The sequence below is a fragment of the Dromiciops gliroides genome, chromosome 3, assembly GCF_019393635.1.
Source record: "Dromiciops gliroides isolate mDroGli1 chromosome 3, mDroGli1.pri, whole genome shotgun sequence".
Taxonomy (NCBI): Eukaryota; Metazoa; Chordata; class Mammalia; order Microbiotheria; family Microbiotheriidae; genus Dromiciops; species Dromiciops gliroides.
The window spans coordinates 332865557-332887204 of NC_057863.1; the positions used below are offsets into that span (position 1 = coordinate 332865557).

The window sequence follows — 21648 nt, forward strand, 5'->3', positions numbered from 1 at the left end:
GTAGATTATAGCTAACACTTTGGAAGACAGAATTCATAGGATCACTTCCTGAATTCCTCAGGATCCATAATTTAAGGTGATATTTCATAGGGATTCAGGACAATCTAAATTCCAGTCTGGCCTCAGCTATTTGTTAGTTGTGTGATCCTGAGCAAGTCATTTAACTTCTATCTACCTCAGTTTCCTCATCTGTAAAATGGGGATAATAATAGCACCTGCCTCCTGAGGTTGTAAGGATAAAATGAGATACTGGTTGTAAAGTGCTGAGCATAGTTCCTGGAACATAGTAGGCAGTATATCAATGTTAGCAATTAGCTATCATTGACCACACCTTCCTCCTGATGTCTCTCTTCCTCTCTTGGATTCTCTCTGTCTTTTCTTTTGATTATTCCTCTACCTATCTGAGTATTTCTTCTCAGTCTCTTTTGTTTTGTTTTTGTTTTCTGCAGGGCAATAAGGGTTAAGTGACTTGCCCAGGGTCACACAGCTAGTAAGTGTCAAGTGTCTGAAGCCGGATTCGAACTCAGGTCCTCCTGAATCCGGGGTCGGTGCTTTTCCACTGCGCCACCTAGCTGTCCCTCTTCTCAGTCTCTTTTAAAAGATCGCTATCCATCTCTCACTCCTTATGTGGAAGTGTCTACCATGGCTTTGCCTTGGTCTTTCTTTTTCTTTTATATATCCTCTCAGTGATTTCATTATCTCTCATGGATTCAGTTTTCATCTCTATACAAATTATTCTCAGATTTATAAATCCAGCCCTAGTCCCTCTTTTGCATCACCAACTGCCTATTGGTTATCTCCAAAAGGGTTTTGGAGAAACATTTTTAATTCAACACAGCCAAAACAGAACTCATTATCTTTCATCCCAAACCCATCCCTATTCCCTTTTTAAAGTAATTTTATATGTGTGTATGTATGTATGTATGTATGTATGTATGTATATTTGCACATATGTTTCCTTTTTAAAATTTTTAGATTTTTTTTGTGAGTCGATTGGGATTAAATGACTTGCCCATGGTCACACAGCTTGTTGGTGTCAATTGTCTGAGGTCAGAGTTGAACTCATGTCCTCTTCCAGGGCTGGTGCTCTATCCAATGTGCCATCTAGCTGCCCCTATTTCTTTATTTCTAATATTATTTTCTTTTTAAATATTGAGTTCCAAATTCTCTTCCTCCCTCTCACCTCTCCCCCAGCCACTATGAAGGTAAGCAAAATTATATCAATTGTATCATGTTAGACATATTGCAAAAAAAAAGAAAGTGAGAAAATTATACTTCAATTTGCACTCAAAGGTTGTAAATTCTCTTTTTCATTAGTTTTTTGGAATTGTCTTGGATCATTGCATTGGTCAGAGTAGCTATCTTTCACAGTTGATCATAATTGTAACACTGTTGTTACTGTACACAATGATCTCCTAGATCTTCACACTTAACTTTACATCAGTTCATATAGTTCTAGCTATGTTTTTTTTCTGAAACTACCCCTAATCATTTTTTTTTTGTGGGGCAATGGGGGTTAAGTGACTTGCCCAGGGTCACACAGCTAGTAAGTGTCAAGTGTCTGAGGCAGGATTTGAACTCAGGTATTCCTGAATCCAGGGCCGGTGCTATATCCACTGTGCCACCTAGCTGCCCCCAATCATTTCTTATAGCATGCTAGCACTCCATCACAGTCATAAGCTATAATTTGTTTAGCCTATTCCCAACTAATGAACATCCCCTCAAATTCCAATTATTTGACACCACAAAAAGAGCTGTTGTAAATATAGGTCCTTTTCCTTTTTCTTTGATCTCTTTGGAGTGCAGATCTTGTAGTAGTATTGCTGGTTCAAGGGGTATGCATAGTTTTATAGCCCTTTAGGCTTGGTTCCCAATTGTTCTCCAGAATGGTTAGACCAATTAATAACTTCACTAACAGTTTATTAGTGTACATTTTCTCCCTCACACCCTCAAGCATCTGTCACTTCTGATATATGTAAGGTAGTACCTCAAAGTTGTTTTAATTTGTATTTTTCTAATTAATAGTGATTTCGATCATTTTATCATATGACTTGAGATAGCTTCGATTTCTTCTTCCGAAAACTGCCTTTGGCCATTTATCAATTGGGGAATGGCTCATATTTTTTATGAATTTGACTCAGTTCCCCATATAGTTGAGAAATAACACCTTTGTCAAATACTTGCTATAATTTTTTATATTCATTATCTATGGCATCTTTTAGCAATTTGTAGTTTTCCTGATTATCTCATTTAATTATGTCTATTTTTGCCTTGCCTTTTTTATTTCTGCTCAAGCTTAATTCTGTTCCAACCATTCATTTTAATTCTGTGTGTATCTTCTTTCTTTCAAGTGTACCTCTTATAAACAACATATTGTTAGATTCTGGTTTCTAATCCATTCTGTTATCCACTTCCATTTTATGGGTGAATTCATCTCATTCATATTCACTTCTGATAACTAACTGTGTAGTTCCCTACTATTTTCTTCTGTTTGTCTTTCTCTTTCTCTTTTTATCTTGTCACTCCTCAAAAATCTGTTTTGCTTCTGACCACTGCCCCCCTTAATCTGGACTCCCTTTTATCATCTCTTATTCTCTTCCCCTCCTATTTCCTATTGGGTAAGATCAATTTGTATACCCAGTTGTGTGTGTGTATACACACATACATTCTTTCCTCTTTGAACCAATTCAAATGAGAGTAAGATTCAAGCATTGCCCATCACCTCCCCAGTTCTGTTTCCACTATAAGTAAATCTCTTCCTTGTGTGCCTCTTTTATGTGAGGAAAAATTACCCATTCTACCTCTCCCTTTCCCCATCTCCCAGTGCATCCTTCTTTGTCATCCCTTCATTTTTTTGAGGGGGGGTGGAGATCATTCCAACATAATCAACCCACATTCATACCTTCTGTCTATATAGACTTCTTCTAACTGCCCTAATGATAATAAAGTTCTTAGTAGTTACATGTATCATCTTCCCATATAGGAATGTAACAGTTTAACTATCGAATCTCTTATGATTATTGTTGTTGTTGAGTCATTTCAGTAATGTCTGACTATGTGTGACCATATTTGGGATTTTCTTGGCAAGGATATTGGAATGGTTTGCCATTTCATTCTTCAGCTCACTATACAGATGAGGAAACTGAGGCAAACAGGGTTAAGTGATTTGCCCAGGGTCATAGAGCTAGTAAGTGTCTGAGGCTAGATTTGAACTCGGGTTTTCTTGACTCCAGGGTTAGCACTTTATCCATTGTGCTACCTAGCTGCCCTTATGATCACTCTTTCATATTTACCTTTTTACGCTTCTCTTGATTCTTGGTTTGAATGTCAAATATTCTGTTCAGCTCTGGTCTTTTCCTCAGTAACACCTTGATGTCTTTTATTTCATTATATGCCCATTTCTCTCCCCCCCCCCTCCCCGCGAAGGATTATACTTAGTTTTGCTGGATAGGTTATTTTTTGTTGCAGTCCTAGCTTCCTAGCTCCTTTGCCTTCTGGAATATCATATTCTAAGCCCTCTACTCCTTTAATGTGGATGCTGCTAAATCTTGTGTGATCCTGAGTATGGCTCCACAGTATTTGCATTGTTTCTTTCTGACTGCTTATAATATTTTCTTCTTGACCTGGGAGCTCTGGAATTTGGCTATAATATTCCTGAGAGTTTTCATTTTGGGATCTCTGAGGAGGTAATCAGTAGATTCTTTCAATTTCTATTTTACCTCATGAATCGTTTTCATGACGCTGTTTTCAGAGTTACTTCTAGTAAGTTTTCACTGCTATAGCTATTTGAACACAGGAAAATAACCTTTTAGTACCTTTGAGCAACTCTATAAGACCATCAGTTCAATAACAGTTGTCAACATGCATTGATAGAGGGAGAATTCTCCCTGGAAATTACCTAGACAAAATCACAGGTCCAAACAAAAAAAAAAGTAATTTAGCCTCTTTCCCTTATCTGTAAAATAGGGATAATCTTTTTTGTATATATTCTAGAGGGTGGTTGTGAGGATAGCTTGAGATCATGCATGTAATACACTCTATAAACCTTAAAGTACTATATTAGTGTTAACTGTTATTATTATCATTATTAATGCTGATTTACATGAATAGTGTTACTGATGAGGCACCTCTGTAGAGCATAGAAGGCCTCAGAAAGGGGACATCCCTCTCACTCAAGGCTTGGCATTTCTGAAAACATTGCACTATAGAGGACATCCTTTATAAAAGTTTGCTTAGTGCTTGGATGATTAAGCTTAAAACACAATGGCAATTCCATTAGTAAAATCAGCAAGAGTAACCCTGTTAACAATGCCATGAAATTAACTTCATTAATGTCAACAGTAGTGACCTGATAAACAAATGATATCTAATAATATGGGGGCTGGATATATGGTCTCTGGTGTTTCTCAAAATACATAGGAATCACAGCTTTGGTCATATCTGTGTCTCTGGTTGGTGAACTCAGCCTATAATGTGAGGTAATGATTTTCTTTCAGGATACCTTTGGTTTTGTTTCTGTCTTGTTTTCTGGCTGTGTATCTGTAAACATGTTTGGGGTTGGGGAAGAATTAACAAAGCAGTGTCCATTAGAGTCGACCAGGAATAGGTAGAACCCAAATTAAGAAATGTCACTATTTTCTTTTTTTTTCTTTTTTCTTTTCTTGGTTAGGCAATTGGGGTTAAGTGACTTGCCCAGGGTCACACAGCTCATAAGTGTTATGTGTCTGAGACCGGATTTGAACTCAGGTCCTCCTGACTCCAGGGCCGGTGCTCTATCCATTTTGCCACCTAGCTGTCCCCCAAGAAATGTCACTATTACATATTAAGAATATATCTTTAGTGAAAATTTGACCTTTCTGTGATTTTTCCTTTCTTAAGCTTCAACCCCATCACTCTCCTAATCTCAGGAGAAAAACAAGCGAGTGGGCTACAGCTAACATTGCCCCTATTGCTGAATTGTGATATGATATGTACACAGGCTATCTTCATTTATTGTTGATTGATTTGTCTAGGATTCTCCAATGTGAATGTTGCTATTCTACATAGTGCCCTGGTTCCATTCCGTTTTGAGAGCCTGGAAACTGCTTTCGACCAGAGCCCCACAAAACCAGTCTTTGCGGCCCATATTGTCATTCACCCTTTGTCCGTTATCTGAAGAACAAAGAGCATTTGACTCTCCTTTTGACTTCCTGTCCTGTGGAGAAAACACTTGTGGTCAGCAATGGCACTACCTGGAGCTTAAAGAACATGTCCTGGGCTTTGGGTTCTAGCACCACTGGCTTCTCCAGCTCTTGTAGTTATTGTGGCAACTGCGGAGCTGAGCAGTTTTTCCTCTGTAAGGGGATGACCACTGGGATATACCCCCTACCAACACCTCAGTGAAGATGTCTAGTTTTTGTAGCCCCACTGCTCCCTTATGTGCCAAGGTTCCCCCTTGGCACTTCCTTCCTATTAACAAGCAGGTGCTCCATGGAGATATACAGCAAGGGCTGAAGGAAAACCTTGAGGAACAGAGTGCTAAGGTGGTAACTGAGTCCAGTAAGCCACTTCATCCATTAATGCCCTGTGATGGACCTGAGAGGACTCAGAAGAGTGTCTGTGTAGATAAGGAGCTTGCTCATTCTAGACCTGTAGCCTTTCCTAGACCCAACCTGTTCCATTCACTCCCCAGCCCAAAGGACATCAAACAAGAAGCAAGGCGGCGGCTACAGCTCCACAGACAGAACAGCTCCCCTAATCTTGCCCTTCGCCATCTAAGGCATGGCTTAGAAATGATCAAATACAGAAACACAGATTATGTACAAAGTTCTGGAGAAACCAGGAGAATGGAAATGGAAAGAAGAGTTCACCTCAAGGGCCAGCTGTACATTCCAACTTTTGAAGAGTTCAAGAAGATGAGACAAAAGTTACTGGACCCATCCTTAGGACCCTCCAAACAGAGAACTGTTCAGGAGCTCCAGAATCCTCAGGAAAGCAGTGAGAACAAAACCCCTATTGTCTTCCAGGAGCCTTCTCAGTTCTCAGTAACTCTGAGCCAGCCAGTTTCAGAAATGAACAATAACTTTAGTGTAGGATTGTGTGGGCTAACCTCCACCCAGCACCTTCCATCACCAAACCATCGCAATTCAACTACTGATGATAATATCCTTATTTCAAAGGATATCAACTCTTGGGTTCCTAGCCCTGAGAACTCCAGCTCTGTAATACCCAGCAGGGATGACCCTCCAGATCCCATCTGTTGCAGCCCAATTCCCAGGTCTATATTGCAGACAGACTCCAACAAAGAAAAGGATCAGACAAAAGAGGACAAAGCATGCATTCTGGAACTTCCACGTATAGTCCACCATAGTTCACAACAGTCCCCAGCCTCTGCTGTGCCATCATCCTGCTGTCCCACCTTGCTTCTTGAAGCTACTGACCTGTCTTGCTATGGCAACAAACTGCAAAGGATGAAGGATGGGATGATTGACTCAGCCCTGGGCCTGATTAAGAAAAGGTATAGAATTGGTATGAGCTGACAAAGACAAATGCTAAGGGAAATACTCAGGTAAATGGTTCCTTACTCTCTCGCTTCCAGAGACCCAATTTGTTATAAAGTTAATCTGGGAATTAAGGGGCCACTCCCAGGCAGGAAGGAGACAAGAGTGGCACCTGCAACCACTGTTCTAAAGTGGACTTGAGCTCCCAGGATGATCAAGGATCCCTGGGACCTTTTGATTGAATGATGATAATAATGATGATGATGATGATGACGACAACTTTATGTTGCACTTTGAGGTTTATAAAGAGTTTTATATATGTTTACATAAAAAGTCATTTGATTGTCATACCAACCCTTTAGGTAATTATTATCCCTTTTTTATGGATAAAAACCAGTCCTGAGAGAGACTAAGTTACTTGCCCTGGGTCACACATCTACTAAGTATCTCAGGCAGGATTAGAACTCAGGTCTTCCTGACTTCAGGGTCAACACTTTATCCATTATGCTAAGCTGCCTCCTAGGATGACCTAACCCCTAGGCAAACCTATGAGGATCATTCCGTAGTGGATCCACAGTCCTGAAGCTGAGTCCCAATAAAGACAGCCTTTTATAGGGGAATAGATCAGTCAATTCAATACTGGAAGAAAGTGGCTTCCATCAGCAAGTGGGAGAGGGGGAAGGGTAGAATTTTTTACTTCTATGCTTTTGCATGCTATTTCTGTCATGTAAAATGCAACTCCCTTCCTTTCATCCAATCCATTTTCCTTCCTTCTTTAAAAAATTGATTCTGAATTTAGATCCTTAAAGCATTTACTGATTTGTTACATTTCCTATGAACTCTCATATTCCCCAATGCTTATATACGCCCTGCACTATTTTATTGACATCTGTATGTTGCTTTGTACTTATTCTAAAGTCTCTTTCATGTACATAAATGGTTTTAAGTTCATTAAAGGCAACTACCAAGTGTTTTATTTTCTTTTTATCTTCCACAATGCCTAGTTTAGTGTTTACTACACAGGGGAACACTCAGCAAAGGTTGACTGACTTATCTGCTCCAATGTACAACTAAGAATTTGTGGAGCTAATGGTAACATTGCTTCCTGTAGCTGTAGCCCCAATGTTGCTGTCAAGTCTCCATCACAGTCACAGAACCACCAGGACCATGCTTCCTTGGATAATAACAACCTTTCACTGAAGGCTCCCATAGTAACACAGATGTGCCGGAAGGAGCTGAAGGACAAGACTGCAAGGGACATTCAATTGATTGGATGGGTAAGCCCAGAACATAACGAGTGGTGAACACAGTATTTCAAAGTTGGAAAGAACCTTAAAGGTCATCTGGTCTAACCTGTACCTGCCCAGAAATTCCCTCTATAACATGCTGAAAAGTGGTCACCCAGCTTTTGTTTTCAGACCTCTGGTGAGGGAGATTCTGCTGCCTCCTGAGTCAGCCTGTCTCACTTTGGAATAGCTGTAACTGTTAGGATGTTAGGACTTTGGTCAAACTGAAATTTGTGTCTCTCTGACTCGTACTCATTGTGTCGAGTTATGTCCTCTGGGGTCAAGCTGAATAAGTCTAAGTCCTTTTTCATGTGACAGCCTACAATGTGGTAGGGAAATGCCCTATATACTATTGAAAGAGGCAGGATAGCCATTATACTCTCTCATGTGGAGGTGAGATGTGAAATAGGGATTTAGAGAGTTTGAACTAGGCCTGGAAAGAAGTCACAGGGTACATCTACAAAGAGGCTCCTGTTAAAGTCTGAAAGTTTAAAATAGTCTAGAGCAGGTTATTTGATGAAACCTATGGACTTTTTCCAGAATAAAATCTATGAGATTACAAAGGAAATCAATCATATACAATCCAGTTATCAAAATATCTTTTATTTATTTTTTTTGTTTTATTTTATTTTATTTTGTTTTGTTTTGTTTTGTTTTTTTTGCGGGGCAATGGGGGTTAAGTGACTTGCCCAGGGTCACACAGCTAGTCAAAATATCTTTTAAAAACATGTTCACGGGGGCAGCTAGGTGGTGCAGTGGATAGAGTACCAGCCCTGGATTCAGGAGGACCTGAGTTCAAATTTGGCCTCAGACACTTGACACTTACTAGCTGTGTGACCTTGGGCAAGTCACTTAACCCTTATCGCCCAACCAAAAACAAAGAAAACCCCAAAAAAACATGTTCACACACCCTAGGTTTAAAATTCCTGGTCTGTAGAGAAGTTGTAGGTTAACATCTGAAGACAAGTGGATCTGGAGAGAAGTGATAGAGTCCAAGGTACTCTGACACTGATTCCAGGTTATTTTCCTACTGTTCAGAGATAGATTATCGCTCTGTCCTTCATTCTGGCAATGTGGGCATGTCCCAGAATGAAAAAGAAAATTTTTCTAATCTAGGATCAGAAGAATTAGCAGCTCATTGCTATAGCAGTGAATTTCATGGTCCTAAAAGCAAGGCCAGAATTATTTAAACAGCCATGGTAATAAATTCCTAACTGCAAAGGATAAGTAGTTAAAGTAAGAATGACCTTGGGGGATACAGAGATGACACAAAGGGGAATAGGAAAGATTAAAGTAAGTGTGGGGCTAATATCAATGACTAACTCAGGATCCTCTTATTTTTATCTAGCCCCACTCCTGTTGTCCTCACCTGATCTGTTCCCCTGAACACCTCACTCTAGGTCAGGGCTTCTTAAACTCCTTCCACTTGTGACTTTTTCTCCTGAGAAATTTTTACACAATCCCGGATATATAGGCATATAAAATAGGTATAAATAACCTTTTACTGTTGTCAAACTTTGTGCAACCCCCACATTCAGTTACATGGCCCATGTGGGGTTGTGACCCATAGTTTAAGAAGCTTTGCTCTAGGTCATGAACAGTAGCTTCTTTCCCTGGCTGTGGTTATTATTTCCCTCCTTGCTCCCCTTACTCCTTGTCCTCTCTATCATTTGGGTCCTTGATCTTTCTGAAACCCTTCCCCAAACTGTTCTGTTTGTCCTCTCTAGCACTTCCTTCTGTGCCCTCCCTCCTACCCCTACCCGACACTGCACTCCCTCTCCTCACCCCATTCCTGACTCACTGCTGTGCCATATATCTTACAGACCTTGAGTCCTGACTGCCATCGCTCCAATCTGAACAATCCCCTGGAGAGCTCCAGGTCTCCCCAGCAGTGCCAACCTCAGCCTCATTTTAATGACTCAACATCAAAGAGAACCAGATGGAAAAAACAACTGGAACTGAGAACTGCTGCCACCATTCACCAGCTCACACACAGATACGAGACCAAGAAAAGCCCTGGTACCTAGTCCCTCCTAATAATTATCTTTCCCTATTCCCCATCCTGGAACACTGATAAGTGACCATCACTAGCCCATCCTATAGCCTCCTATTCACCCACTTCTAGTGTCAGAGTCCACAACAGGAGCCAGGAAAGGAGGAATGGTTCTGCTGATTGGTCAGGTTCATCCACTCTGTTGGGTAGGATATGTCCTCCAACCACAGGATAATCAAGGAGCATAATGAGACACCCTTTTCTACCCTTGTTAACTGACTACTGAGTCTCTGGTCCTTTCTGTATTCTTCTGTGGCTCTACTGATGGAAGGGAGAAGAAACGCCATAGTATTACTTCCTACCCCAAAGAAAGGGACTTGATTCCACAGAGACTACCACATGCCTCCAATGGTGTTGGGCAAGCCAATTAACCTCTGTGGGCCTCAGTTTCCTCATCTGTCAAATGAAGGGGTTAGACTAGATGGCCTTTTAGCGTCCCTTCTAAATCTAGATCTATGATCTATGATCTATGATCTATGACCCTGATCCTATGCTCTCCCAGTCTTCACAGATAGTTGACAACAGAGGGAGCTACTTGATAACTGTAAAGATTCCCCCCAGCTAAAGAATTCCAAATCCCCGCCCCTGCCACCTTACACCACTCCCCCAACCCTTTTTTGTTAGGTTGACCTTTTTGTAAGGGCAACAGATGCTCTGCATTAGGAATGACATTTCTGGTCACAGTCAATCCCTCCCAAGAAATGTCCTTCATGAACATATTTTGCTCCTTGCCTTGTCGCCACTCCCTTTATGTCTTTTACATTCTTCTCATTCCTCTCCTGGGAAGTGTCCTAGTTATAGCCTCCCTTTGTCCCTGCAGCAAGTAAGCAGCACATACATAACTATGACATTCAAAGCATGGAGACTTCTCCTCCTAGGAAAAGTGTGTCTTTTGGCTCGAAATTCTACAATCTTATACTTCCACTTTCTTTCTTTCTTCATTTCTTTCTTCATTTCTTTCTTTCTTTCTTTCTTTCTTTCTTTCTTTCTTTCTTTCTTTCTTTCTTTCTTTCTTTCTTTCTTTCTTTCTTTCTTTCTTTCTTTCTTTCTTTCTTTCTTTCTTCCTTCCTTTCTTTTCTTTTTTTTTTTAGTGAGGCAATTGGGGTTAAGTGACTTGCCCAGGGTCACACAGCTAGTAAGTGTTAAGTGTCTGAGTCCAGATTTGAACTCAGGTACTCCTGATTCCAGGGCCGGTGCTCTATCCACTGCACCACCTAGCTGCCCTCTTTCTTTCTTTCTTTCTTTCTTTCTTTCTTTCTTTCTTTCTTTCTTTCTTTCTTTCTTTCTTTCTTTCTTTCTTTCTTCCTTCCTTCCTTCCTTCCTTCCTTCCTTCCTTCCTTCCTTCCTTCCTTCCTTCCTTCCTTCCTTCCTTTCTTTCTTTCTTTCTTTCTTTCTTTCTTTCTTTCTTTCTTTCTTTCTTTCTTTCTTCCTTCCTTTCTTTCTTTCCTTTCTTCCTTTCTTTCTGAGGGGCAATGAGGGTTAAGTGACTTGCCCAGGGTCACACAGCTAGTAAGTGTAAAGTGTCTGAAGGCTGCATTTGAACTCAGGTCCTCCTGAATCCAGGGCCGGCACTTTATCCACTGAGCCAACTAGCTGCCCCCATACTTCCACTTTGTCAAGAAATTTCTCAGCTGATCCTGTCCAGTTTGAATGGCCCAAGGCTTTGGGAACAAATGCACATATTTTGGCACTCTCCACATTTCTTAGATTGGATGTCCCTCCTCTAAACCCTATACTCCATCATGATGGTGGATGTCCCTTGGACCTCTGCCTCTTCAACTGTGGATATATAGAATCACAAAGGTCATTCTGGAATTTGCATTGATTTTTGCAGTGAAAGGGAAAAGTATCCCTTGAAATTTCAATAACTCCTATTAGTGCAAGAGGAATAAAAAGATGAGCTATTTTCTTCCTCAAGTCTGGAAACAATTGCTAATTTCTGACCATAGTTAAGCAGAGAAATAATCCGACTCTGGTTTATTTCTATTGAAAAGTTCATTTGATCATTCGCCTATCTCAAGACTAAATATTTCCTCCAAACTAAGCATTTTCCTCCCTTCATTGTTTCAAAATATTGTGGTGTGGCAAAACAAGTTTATAACGAAGCTAACTATTAACCACCCAACTTTTTGTCTTTATTTCAGGTATATTTTTGTACTAGTGAAACTATATAAAACTGCAGGAAACCCTTCATAATGTGAAGTCAAGTAATCCAGAATTTCTGATCATTTAGACAAAAATTGAGCTCTACCATCTATGAAAAATATAGACAATACTGCAAAGATATATTTAAACTACGAAAGAATAAAATGACTTCAATCATATTAGAAGCAACTGTTTATATAGTAATAGTTGATGTGTAAATTTAGAAACAGTACTACAGATATTGAAAAGTAATAAAAATAAAGGGGGCAGCTAGGTGGTGCAGTGAATAGAACACCGGCCCTGGAATTCAGGAGGACCTGAGTTCAAATGTGGCCTCAGACACTTGACACTTACTAGCTGTGTGGCACTGGGCAACTCACTTAACTCTCATTGCCCCACAAAAACAAAAACCAAAAACCAATATGCTCTAATTCTCACTTTCCATTAATTCAGGCCAGCATTTGTTCTAATTAATACAAATTAGCAAAGTTTTACTATATCTTTAATTGCTAAATTAAAAATTAATCTAAATTTCTCTAAATCTCTCCCACATCATCATACTTCCTATAGCTGTAACCCTCAATCTGAAATTTTAAGCCTGAGGAAATTATGAAAGAAAGAAAGTTTTGAGGGGGAGATGAGTTTGGTTTTAGACTTGAGATGTTGGTAAGAAAAAAGGGGTAGACAGCATAATATAGTGGCAAAGACATTCTGTTCTAGTCCTTGATTTACCATTAATTAGTTATGACCTTGGATAAACCACTTAACTTCTGGATCTGAGTTTCCTCACTTGTAAAATATAGTAATTACTGACTTTCCTTTCACTTGTGAAATTCTGATTCTACAAATTCCTAGACAGTATACTATAGTACCTTAGACCAATACAATGCTTCACTTCCCTCCTGCCTAAATTTTTACTTCTCTGATTTGCAAATAAATGGGGTTTTAATGTGTGTTTGTGTTTGGACAGGGTGGGGGTGGTGAAGGTGTTCTTGAATTTTTTCTCACTTGAATCTTTTTCTCTTCAGCTTTTCCTGAAACAAAACTTCCAGGTGTCCTTCATGGCTGGAACTTGAATGAGAACAACTATTCCCCATCTGCTAAACAGCATTGGAACAACATGGATTGCTTTAGCATGGACAATGGGGTGACTAGTTTGAGTGAGGAGCAGGATGAGAATGAGCCTAGTGGAGACCAGGAGCCAGGACAAGACCTGAGGGCTAGGGTAGTTGAGGTAGAGCATGTAGACATTGGCCTTGAACCAGCCCTGGCCAGAAATTGGCACAGTCAGGCATCCACAATGTCAAACTCTCCAGGGGAACATTGTACAGACTGTGGGGAGAGGAAAGAAGCCCTGAGCCTAGGGCACGGGAGCCTTTGTGGACAGTGCACCAAGCTACACTGGGAACGAAAACAGGCAGTGTTGGAGTTCATTCATACAGAGGCCAGCTATGGAGAGGACCTGCGCATTATCAAGGAACAGTTTCAGTTGCCTATGCAGTCAGCTGGACTGCTAAGTCCCGGGCAGTTGCAAGTTGTGTTCAGCAACATCCAGGAGCTCATTGACCTCAATGAGAGATTTCTAGAGAGCCTGCAGGAGGAGATAACACAAGCACTGTCACAGGTATGGGGGCTTAGAGGGGTTTTCCTTTTCTCCCAGCATCTGTGTAACTTTAATTAGATTTAATGTTTTCAAGCACCTGAGGTATCAGGTGCCATCAATGCCCAGTAGAAGAATGATTGTACCTAGGACTAGGTCCAACTCCTTGGTCATTCCCCAATTTCTTCTTGTTCAGTGCATTCTACTACCAGAATTCTCAGTTCTCTGTCTTTCATTGTGCACTTGTAAGCACACAACATATTTGGACTAAGCCTGCCAGTGCATAGAAGTGACCAATATTAAAATTATGAAAGATCCATTGTGATCCAACATTCATATCCAAAGTAGGTTTTTGTCTAATTGTGAGTTGCAGAAAGACATGAAGAACTTGGGAAAAAATCAGAGGAGAACATACAGGAATAATGAAAGGATTAGGAAGTTTGATGATCAAGGAAGGTTAAAGGAGATTATTTAACTTGGAAATAAAAAACTTAGGGTGGGGGGGAGTCTCCAAAAATCATTTCAGAATATGATAGAGAAGAGTAGCAAGCTACTTTCCATCTCCAGTAGCGACAGTATAAAAAGCACAGACTTAAAATAGTGGACAGCACACTGAACATGCAGTTGAGAAGATTAGGGTTCAAATCTTGTCTAAGAAACTTTATTAGCTGTGTGATCCAGGCTAAGTCATCGATCTTTTCTCAGTTTTGTTTCCTCATCAATAAAATTAGGAAGTTGGACTCAAATGGCTTTTAAGGTCCCTTGTAGCTTGTGATTCTATTGTGAAATCTTCATAGTTGATATATTGTCTGTGCCTGTATTATTTTTACCCTGGAAACACCATTTTCAAAGTTAGAAATGGCCCTGGGACCCTTTCCTAGGGAAGGAAGAATTGGGCAGCTGTACTGTTTCCTTCTTCCTCCCTGATTTAATCTTGGTTGGTGAGTGGTTGGGTGTCTGCCTCATCTTTACAGGGTGATGATGACCTGATGACGGTGTGCATTGGTGAGATCTTCCTGGAGTACATCAACATGTTGCCTGCTTTCCAGACTTACTGTCTTCAGCAGGCATCCTCCATAAGCACTCTCAGCACCCTGGAGAAGGAAAAAGAGCTACTTCGGTATGAAATGGCACCGGGTGGTAAGGGTGGAGATCCTATGGATTGAGGTAGGCAGGAAGAGAGACTATGGAGGCTTTAAAAAGAACTATAGGTAGGACAGCTAGGTGACACAGTGGATAGAGTACTGGCCCTGGATTCAGGAGGACCTGAGTTCAATTCTGGCCTCAAGACACTTGACACTTATTAGCTGTGTGACCCTGAGCAAGTCACTTAACCCCAATTAGCTTGCCAAAAACAAACAAACAAAAAAAGAACTATAGGTGAAATAAAGAACAACAAATGGAGGCCCATCATTTGGCCATATCTGCCCCATCATTATCCATCCTGAACAAGGAATAAAGAGCAACCTCAGGTCACATGGGGCATCCGGAGCCCCAGGTATGAATTCTAACTTTCACCCTGACTGTGATGAGAGAAGGTGGATGTTCCCTAATCTTTGACCTTGTCCCTCTGGTAGAGTCCAAGTTGGATTAGTCCAACCTGTATCTAAATAGGAATTCCCTCCACAAAATCCCAGAGAAGTGGCTATACAACCTTGCTCAAATGCTACCAGTGATGAGGCACTTTCACTCCTTCCTAAGGTAGTAGTCCATCCCTCTTTTGGACAGCTCTAATAGTTAGGATTCTCTCCCATTGCTGCCCAAATAAGCTACTCAACAAAATCTCTAGGACCAAAGAGAACAAGTCTAGTCTTTTGCTCTCTTTCCTTCCTCCACACCATCACCACTATAGTATAAACAGTAATGGAAAAAGAAGAGCAATAGGAAGGGTCATAATAGTTGGTAAATAGGAGTCAAAGGGTTAAAACTTGATGCTAATAATCAAACACTACTCACCGGTGGTTCAGTAAAAAGTCGGTGTCTCCAGTTGTATTTTAAAAGCCTTTTAGGTCATTTAACATGTTATTTACTGAATTACATTCATGCTGTTTTTCTTGTTCTGCTACCAAACTTTTTGCAGTGTCAGGGCTTTTCTTTTCTCTTTAAAGGTTACCTGAATGCTTGTGGTCAAACTAACACATTATAAAAGTTTCCCTTATGGTTATGTTTTTTCTTTTTTTTCTTTTCTTTTTGTTTTTTTTTGTTTGTTTGTTTATTTGTTTGCTTTTGTGAGACAATGAGGATTAAATGACTTGCCCAGGGTCACACAGCTAGTAAGTGTCAAGTGTCTTGGGCTGGATTTGATCTCAAGTCCTCCTGAATCCATGGCTGGTGCTTTAACCACTGCACCATCTAGTTGCCCCCATGTTTTTTCTTTTGATTAAAAACTAAATTATGATTATGAAAAAGGTTCCTTTATGAATTTCTCACCTACATATGGGTATACAACCAGCACATGAGCAATCACAAGCCATATTGCCGTCTCCCAAGACAAGGTCAACTCAATACAAAGTAAACAAAAGCAATTTCAGATGCCTCTACTCTAGTTTGAAAATTCAGGTGAGGGGGCAGCTAGATGGCACAGTAGATAGAGCACTGGCCCTGGATACAGGAGGAGCTGAGTTCAAATCCGACCACAGACACTTAACACTTACTAGCTGTGTGACCCTTGGCAAATCTCTTAACCCCAAATGCCTTGTAAAAAAAAAAAAAAGAAAAAAAAGAAAATTAAGGTGAGCTTTTGGGTACCCCTCCTAATACCTATAGTCTCTTATCAGAGCCGCTGATGATTATGGAATATTCCTATTGCTCCATCAGCAGGGATGCTTTCAAAGTCGATTAGGCAGGATCACCTCTATGTTGGTAATAACACTAGGTGCCTACCACTGCTAAGGCTAAGAGACCAAGGCAGGAGTCTAGTTTGCCAGGCAAACAAAGTGAGAGAGCACTAGGGAAGGGGTCAGGCAAAGATATGAAATGTGTTATTCTTTTTTTTTTTTTTTTTTTTAGTAAGGCAATTGGGGTTAAGTGACTTGCCCAGGGTCACACAGCTAGTAAGTGTTAAGTGTCTGAGGCCGGATTTGAACTCAGGTACACCTGACTCCAGGGCCAGTGCTCTATCCACTGCGCCACCTAGCTGCCCCAAGATGTGTTATTCTTTACTAAGTCCTCCTTTTGTACCCAACTCCACTTGGTATTGTGGAGAATATAGAAGGGAGAAACAAGGTTTCTTGACCTTGGGGGTCTGTCATATACTCCCAATTGTTTGCCTCACAGAAATACCTCTTCTTAGGGCATCTGTGATTTTGATGCCAGGGTTTCTTGAGTATAGGTTCCAGCCTGTAATTTTTGGTCAGTCAATGTCAGTGATATATAAGCCATACTGTATCACCATTATTCTTCTGGTGGTGCTTCTGGCCACAAATCATAGAAAATTCAATCTCTGAAGAATCCAAATTGCAGGTTTGTCAACAATAGAGAGAAGCACTATGTGTGCAAATGGCACATTATTAATAGTAACTTACATATTTGAAGTCATGAAAAAATATCAAGACCATGTTATAACTAGAAAAGTCACGTATTAATCATGTAAGATCCTAAGTGACTGAGGACAATAACAGTATAGTGGAAAGGATGCTGTTTGAGGATAGAGGGCCTTGGGGCTAAGTGGCACAGTGCATAAAGTACTGGCTCTGGATTCAGGAGGACCTGAGTTCAAATCCGACCTCAGACAGTTGACACTTACTAGTTATGTGACACTGGGCAAGTCACTTAACCCTTATTGCCCCATTAAAAAAAAAAAGATAGCAGGTCTGGGTTCAAACTCTACTTCTGCTATTTATTACTTGTGTGGCCTAGTTTCCTTATCAATAAAATTAAGTCTGATGATCTCTAAGGTTCCTTTCAGTTCTAAATCTAGGATTCTAAGGTGATTGCAAATCTCTTTCTTATAGTATACTTTAGTGCACTGGTAAGAAAGAATAACCTTATCTTCGTTTTCTCTTTTAATTTCCTATCCTCAGTATTTTCCTCCATGCCTCACAAACTAACAACACGGCACTGAGGCGGATGAACTTGAATTCATTTCTGATAGCACCATTGCAGCGTATCACCAAATATCCACTTTTGTTGAGCCGAATTGCACAGGCCACAGCTACCTTCCACCCTGACTATAGCTGCCTCTGTGAGGCCACAAGCCGCCTAGCTTCTTACTTGGAGCACATCAATAGGAAGACAAGACAGGAAGGTAGCTTGCCCTGGGCTCTGCGCCCCTTCCGCCAGAGTGCCTGGCACCTTCATGAGCCAGTTGCTGCCATTGATCGACGGGAGCTGGCACTGAAAACACTGGGCTGGCCATGGGAGGAGACTCGTTTTGTAATGGAGGGAGGACTGCAACTGGCTCAAGCCCCTGATGGCCCCTGGACCAGGAAGGGCAGTCGAACCCTGAAGTTCCAGACTCTGCAGGTGATCCTAATGGCTAGGCTACAGAGACCAGCTGAGAGTGGCTCCAGACATGGGGGCCCACGTCAGGGGCCAGTGGGGGATGCTGCATTAGTGCTGATTCGTGATAAGAATTATGGTAAACTGAGCTTGTTGAGGAGCCCAATAAGGTTGGGCCAGTGTGTAGTATCAGCTGACCCTCTTTGCCAGACTTTTGAGCTGCTAGAGATACAGCAGGGGGCCTTTATCCTACGTGATGATGACTATGCCCATACTCAGCTTTGGCTACATCACATCCGTGGTTATGCCCGCCAGCTAGGGTCCTGGAAGAGGCGTCGCAATGCACTACCCAATATCATGATCAGTATTTCCAGCCATCCCTGATCCTAGGGATGTCCTCAGTCAGGGTAGAAGGGATTAAAAACATGATCTCAGGGCAGCTAGGTGGTGCAATGGATAAAGCACTGGCCCTGGATTCAGGAGGACCTGAGTTCAAATCCAGCCTCAGACACCTGACACTTATTAGCTGTGTGACCCTGGGCAAGTCACTTAACTCTCATTGCCCTGAAAAACAAAAAAACATGGTCTCAATTCCATTAAATCCCTAAAATGTATCTCTCTAGGAAGGATCTAGGCATGTATTAGGAGCCCTACTCTCCTTTCTGAGCTAGGGATCCTAGACCCTTCTGTTGAAGTATACCTGTCTTCCCTACTGAGGCTAGAGGAGGGGACTCATTACTTCTAGTGTGACTTGGCTTCTCTCCTCCATTAGTCTTGGTTGCTAATCTCTATACCCTTACCAAGTTCTTGGGAGATGAAGTAAGGCCCTATTCAGCCTAAGGACCATGTAGTTGCCACTGCAGATAATCAGGAAGCAGATTCTATGTCTTTCTCCAAGTCCTTGGAACCAAAGCTTGAGAGTGAAAATGCTATAACACACAGCCCTCTTCTTATCAGATCAGACTATTTTGGAACCATGTTTCTTTCTTTTTTTTTTGGCTGGGCAATTGGGGTTAAGTGACTTGCCTAGGGTCACACAGCTAGTAAGTGTCAAGTGTCTGAGGGCAGATTTGAACTCAGGTCCTCCTGAATCCAGGGCCGGTGCTCTATCCACTGCACCACCTAGCTGCCCCTCGAACCATGTTTCTTCATTCTTCCTCTCCCCCAACCCCCAAACACATACAGAGATACTGCTACTTTGCCAGGTGCCTTTAATCCATGGGGCTTTCTGGACTATGGCTGCAGCGAAGAGCTGGCCATTTGGCCTTGATAACAGAGAAGGAGGAAAGGTAAAGAAGCTGGAAAAGGTAGATTCAGGAGTGCTACAGAGGAAAGGGGGGAGGAAGAAGGAACTGAGTGGGAGGGGCAGTACTGCCTGCTTTCTAGTGTTTCCTAGGGTTGGCTCTGAGTTGGGTGAGGTGGGGTCACCAATCATTGCAATAGGGATCATTCTTAGTAAATAACTGCCCTATTCATTCATTTATCCAAAAAAAGTACATATTGAATGTGTACTCTGCAAGGCACTGGGGCCAGAGCTCTAAAGCAGAAACTAAGATGAATGTTCTCTGCCCCCAAGGGGCTAACAATATAAGTACTACTTTTCTGCTTGCCCAGGTTCTTTATTTAGCCATTCCTCATGATTCCACTTTTGGACTCATTTCTAGATTTAACCATTTAACGAATATTATGTAAAGGTACCTTGGGAAGTGCAAAGATGAATGACCTTGTGTTTGCTTGCCTTCGCAGAGTTTACAGTCTAGTAGGAAGGTTATTATAGGCATATAAATAACTAGAATATGTAATGTGAAGCTACAATGAGAGATAAAGCCTTCTATTACTTCAGAAGAGGAAGAGATTCCTTCTAACTGAAGGTAACAAGGATGGCATTCTGGAGAAGATGGCACTTGAGTTGAACCGTGAAGAATAGGTAGACATTGGTTAGGCAGAGCAGAAGGGAAAGGCATTCCAGCCAAAATAGACAATGGTATGGAATTGTGGAACCAAAAGTTATGTTTGGGAAACACACGATCTAGTCTGGCTAAGGCCTTGACTTTGGGGAAGGAAAAAGTAGGAGATAAGCCTAGGAAGATTAGATTGGGACAAAATTGGGAAGAGCCTTTTTTGTCAGATGGAGTTTATAGTCTATTTGCTGTGTAATGAGGAGCCATTAAAGATTTTTGAACAAGGGGACAACATGAGAAGAATTATACTTTAGTAAGATTCATATGGCAGCTGTATGTTGAATGGATCAGAGAAGGGAAGATGAAGAATGGGCAGATTTTAGTTTATTTTAAGAAAAAGCTTCCAATTTGAAGCTGTCCCAAAGTGGAATGTGCCTCTTCATTGGAGGTCTGCAAGCAAAGGCCAGATGATCTCTTGTCAGGGATACTGTAAAGGGCATTTTGATTCAGGTACAGGTTGGCCTAGGTGGCCTCTGAGGTCCCTTTTAAGTGTGAACTTCTTTGCTTCTGGGGAAAGCCTGGAGATGTGGGTGACCACTTAGAAGGTGATTGCAAATCCTCTCATTCAGCTCCCAAGAATTCCTTGTACTCTCTAAAAGTCTCCCAGGAGAGTACATATAAGTCCCCCAAAGACATGAAACAATTAAAGGAGAGATACCAAGCCTTCTAGATTCCATTTCTGTGCCTTGATGTTCCTAGTTATGGGGGGCGGAGCAGCGAGGTGATACAGGGGATAAAGCACCAGTCCTGGATTCAGGAAGACCTGAGTTCAAATGTGGCCTCAGACACTTGACACTTACTAGCTGTGTGACCCTGGGTAAGTCACTTAACCCTTATTGCCCCACAAAAAACCTCCAAAAACTTCTATGGGAGACTAAGATATTCCTAGTTATGTATTCCTAGTTTCTGACCTGAGTTTCTTGTAACTATTAGTCAGGCTGCTGGACTAGGGCTATTAGGTTAGGGACAATAGAAGCAAGTCCATTCTCCCAGAAGAGCCATTGTGAAGGGTGTAACTAGAAATGTCAGACTCCAAATTAAAAAAAAAAAAAACATCAGAAAATATTTTTGTTTTGTTTGTTTCCTCTTGAATTTTTTCCCTTGCCACTTCCTGATTCTTTCACCAAGAAATGACTTTAAAAGTTGAACTTTAGTATGAAAAGGGTACAATGTGGTACAAGGTATATCTTTTTTTTAAATTTTATTTTTAATTTATGGAATAAAATAAGCATTTCTGTTAACATAATATAATAAAAGGATGGTTGCACAGGAAACTGCAAATCTACTACACACAACTTGCTATTCCTTTCAAATATACAACAAAATTATTATGTAAATTAAATTTTTTTCTTCCCTCCCTCCTCCCCTCTGCCTAGAGATGGCTACCATTTGATATGTGTACACACACACACACACACACACACACACACATACATATATATGTATGCATATATATAAACCCACACACATAAACATATATATGCACAGACACAAATATGTATAATTATTCTATACATACTTCTATATAGCAGTTCTTTCTCTAGTTGCAGATAGAGTCTTTCTTCTTATGTCCTTTATAGTTAATCTGGATAATTACAATAGCCAAAATAACTTGTTTGTTCAAAGTAGTTCTTAAAACAATATTGCAGTTATTAAATATAATGTTCTCCTGGTACTGTTCAGT

The 21648-nt window shown here is 40.9% G+C and overlaps 1 protein-coding gene across 1 annotated transcript in view; it reads left to right on the forward strand.

Moving 5' to 3' along the window:
* The window catches only part of LOC122745940, a 31650-nt gene extending 10430 nt beyond the window's left edge, over positions 1 to 21220 (forward strand). Inside the window, exons 2-7 of the mRNA XM_043991399.1 lie at positions 5013 to 6496; positions 7591 to 7756; positions 9589 to 9784; positions 12992 to 13587; positions 14538 to 14683; positions 17586 to 21220. Of these exons, the coding sequence (XP_043847334.1) occupies positions 5385 to 6496; positions 7591 to 7756; positions 9589 to 9784; positions 12992 to 13587; positions 14538 to 14683; positions 17586 to 18387 (3018 nt within the window). The 5' untranslated portion in view covers positions 5013 to 5384 and the 3' untranslated portion in view covers positions 18388 to 21220. The remainder of the gene's footprint in view (positions 1 to 5012; positions 6497 to 7590; positions 7757 to 9588; positions 9785 to 12991; positions 13588 to 14537; positions 14684 to 17585) is intronic.
* The last annotated feature ends 428 nt before the right edge of the window (positions 21221 to 21648 follow it).